Source organism: Salvelinus sp. IW2-2015, unplaced genomic scaffold (assembly GCF_002910315.2).
Source record: "Salvelinus sp. IW2-2015 unplaced genomic scaffold, ASM291031v2 Un_scaffold2660, whole genome shotgun sequence".
NCBI lineage: Eukaryota > Metazoa > Chordata > Actinopteri > Salmoniformes > Salmonidae > Salvelinus > Salvelinus sp. IW2-2015.
This window is the reverse complement of record NW_019943966.1, coordinates 133,181-136,531: the sequence shown is the minus strand read 5'-3', so window position 1 is coordinate 136,531 and position 3,351 is coordinate 133,181. Positions and strand designations below refer to the sequence as shown.

The following is a 3,351-nucleotide window of genomic DNA, read 5'->3' as shown; positions in this document are numbered from 1 at the left end:
CTGCTTATTCCATGACTTAGACTGACCAGGTGAATCCAGGCTTAAGCTATGATCCCTTATTGATGTCACAAGTTAAATCCACTTCAATCAGTGTAGATGAAGGGGGAAGACAGGTTAAATATGGATTTTTAAGCCTTGAGACAAATGAGACATGGATTGTGTATGTGTGCCATTCATAGGGTGAATGGGGAAGACACCATTTTATAAGGGTCTTTGAACGGGGTATGGTAGTAGGTGCCAGGTGCACCGGTTTGTGTCAAGAACTGCAAAGTTGCTGGGTTTTTCCAGCTCAACAGTTTCCCATGTGTACRAAGAGTGGTCCACCATCCTAACAGTGCCGTTTAAGATGAGGCAGAACAATTTCTTTTTTCATGAGCATGGCCTTAATTCTATTACAACATATTAGATGACTGCCAATCATATTCCATGAACATTGTTCAATGTAACAGCGATAGGTTTAGGCTACTACATGATACTAACATTTCCCCTATACCCATCATGAGGTTTCTACAACCTGCCTATGAATTAAGGTTTACAACGTAGGTGCACACTGGTCGAGAGAAAAATTCGAAAAATATATTGACACATTCAATACTGCCTTGCACACTCTTGCCTACATCTAGCTGATATACGGTGTAATCATTAGTCCAACAGTTGCAAACGAGAGTTTCTATTGGACAAATTCAGGTATGTTTATCCCCGTTTTTGTTCCATTTATTAAAAAACGTTTTTCAACAACAATCGGCGGAATGTGTGATCTAACTTGAACTTTAAGTAGCCTATATTTGATGTGATATATTCCTTTCGAGACAGGATTGTGTCACGGCACAGATCTGGGGAAGTGGACCAAAACATTTCTGCAGCATTGAAGGTCCCAAAGAACACAGTCACCTCCATCATTCTTAAATGGAAGAAGATTGGAACCACCAAGACTCTTCAGCCAAACTGAGCAATAGAGGAAGAAGGGCCTTGGTCAGAGAGGTGACCAAGAACCCGATGGTCACTCTGACAGAGCTCACGAGTTCCTCTGTGGAGATGGGAGACACCAACACTCACCTAAATAGCACATATACCACTGGGTGAGAGAAGTTTTCATTGTATTTGGGCAGCATTATATGAAGTGTTATTTGTTGTTAGCGATGAGCCTTGGTCAATTTAGCTTGGAATATGCCACCCTCTTCAATCTGTCACCTAATCCTGCCTAATAGGCAGGCCAATCATGGAGGAAAGTATTGGTTGTAAGAGAACATAACATCTGGTTGTTTTAAAATTACTTCTTATGACATTGCTTGCCAGACTGAACATTGTAAATCATATTTTTCAAATTTGCGTTACCCACTCCAGTCAGCAGATGGCGATATGAGTTTTTCAGGTGATGCTTCTTGCGTGACGTACAATCTAGTGGACGGGACAGGAGGCTTCTTCAACAGCGACAAAAGGCTTCTGATTTAACCACGTTGTGCTTTGCTAGGAAACCTAAAACCGAAACATTGAAGCTCCTTAGACCAATCTTGTGTATATTACTCTTAGTGTTTTGAACATAATTCTGTTTACCACTGGTTCATTTGAACGTAATTTGCTTGTTAAATTAGCTAATGTGTTACTTTGATACTGCACTAGGCTAATCTCCGGACATAAACTCACAATCTAGACGGAGAAAAACTCTGTGAAAGGAGGCAAGAAGCTTAGATGAAAAGGAGAAGAGGAGGCAAATGAAACAAGAGGATGATATTACAGTGAAAGAGGAAGATGGGAAAGAGGTTGTCAAAGTGGAAAAAGAGGTAGAACTTTCAGAATCAAAAAGGAGGAAGATGCGTAAAATTGAAAGAGGAGGAAGAACCTTTTGGAGTAAAAGAGGAGGATATCTCAATAAAAGAGGAAGACGTTTTGGGAGTGAAAAATGAGACTGAAGATCCGATTACCACCAGTGAGTACTGACTTAAAAACAGGGACACAAACTATGCAGTTGTTGAACTAATGTGTTTTTTAAAGGGGCATTATACTGAAGTTCTGCACTTTAATATGTTGTTCAGTACTGTAGGAATTGTTTWAGGGGCAATCTGCCATTGGTACATATATTTTTGGAACTTCAACATTTGATTTACTGAATTTTCCATGTGGTCTATATTAAAGTACACTTATTCTAATATAACAGGCTTTTGTATAATATASAGTGCATAATTTCTACTTAAAATATCAAAGGGACCCAAAATGCACCCATTTTGTTGAAAGGCCCTTTAACATTTGCATCACAGTGGTGGGAAAAGTACGCAATTGTCTTACTTGAGTAAAAGTACAGATACCTGAATAGAAAATTACTCAAGTAAAAGTGAATCACCCAGTAAAAGTCTAAAATAAATCATTTCAAATTCCTTATATTAAGCTAACCAGATGGTGCCATTTTCTTGTTTGTGTTTATTTTATTTACGGATAGCCATGGACACACTCCAACTCTCAGACAATCTGCAATTGAAACGTGTGTTTAGTGAGTCCGTCAGATCAGAGGCAGTGATGCTTACCAGGGATGTTCTCTTGATTAGTGCATGAATTGGACCATTTTCCTGTCCTGCTAAGCCTTCAAAATGTAATGAGTACTTTTGGGTGTCCGGAAAAATGTATGGAGTAAAAAGTACATAATTTTCCTTAGGAATATAGTTAAGTAAAAGTCAAATTAGTCAAAAATACACCACTGACCACAAACAATAAAAATWAAAAAAAAGCATAATTAAAGTGGCTAATTTAGGCCCTTTTTAGACATATATTCATGCCTCTTGTAACACTCTGTAATTGCATTAGAAGTTCATAAGTTTACATTCTGTTTGATGTTCTCATTCACACAGGAGAGAGACATGACTATCCTGGATCCTCTGGGGAGCCTCAACAACATCCTGCTGACGAGGAAGAGAAGAGTCTCTCCAGATCAGAACACCAGATGGTACAGCTTGGTTTGGTCTAGTATACAGCTTGCTCTATCGGGGTCTGGGCTGGTTTTCTGTAAAACACTTTATGACAACAGTGACATCAGCATCCATAATGATATGTGTCTGTCCCCTCTTTATGGTTACCAGGACAACGCTAGCCCTTCCTCCCTCCTGGAGTCCCTGTGTCATGCCTCTCCCGGTAGCACCTTACTGCTGGGTATGAAGAGGTTGTCTGTGCAGCTGGTGGACTGCAGGAAAACAACGGGGCTGAGTGGAACTGTGAGAGGAGGAGAAGAGAAGAAAGGATCAGATTTGACACATCAAAGTAAGTGCTGTAGTTTGAACAAATACAATAGATCTGCCCACTGGTATCTGTTACCAGGACAACCAGCAGAGTTCTGTTAGTTGACATGAAGATGGACTGGTATCT

The 3,351-nt window shown here is 39.8% G+C and overlaps 1 protein-coding gene across 5 annotated transcripts in view; it reads left to right on the top strand.

The window, feature by feature from the left end:
* The first annotated feature begins 235 nt into the window (after positions 1-235).
* Positions 236-3,351, top strand: part of LOC112074494 (zinc finger protein 180-like) — a 24,148-nt gene continuing 21,032 nt past the window's right edge. Inside the window, exons 1-3 of one of the 5 annotated variants that reach the window (XM_070440560.1) lie at positions 242-1,927; positions 2,841-2,935; positions 3,069-3,246. In XM_070440560.1, the coding sequence (XP_070296661.1) occupies positions 2,933-2,935; positions 3,069-3,246 (181 nt within the window). In that variant the 5' untranslated portion in view covers positions 242-1,927; positions 2,841-2,932. Of the gene's footprint in view, positions 1,928-2,840; positions 2,936-3,068; positions 3,247-3,351 lie in introns of all 5 variants that reach the window. The other 4 variants (XM_070440561.1, XM_070440562.1, XM_070440563.1 and 1 more) reach the window with 4 other exon arrangements.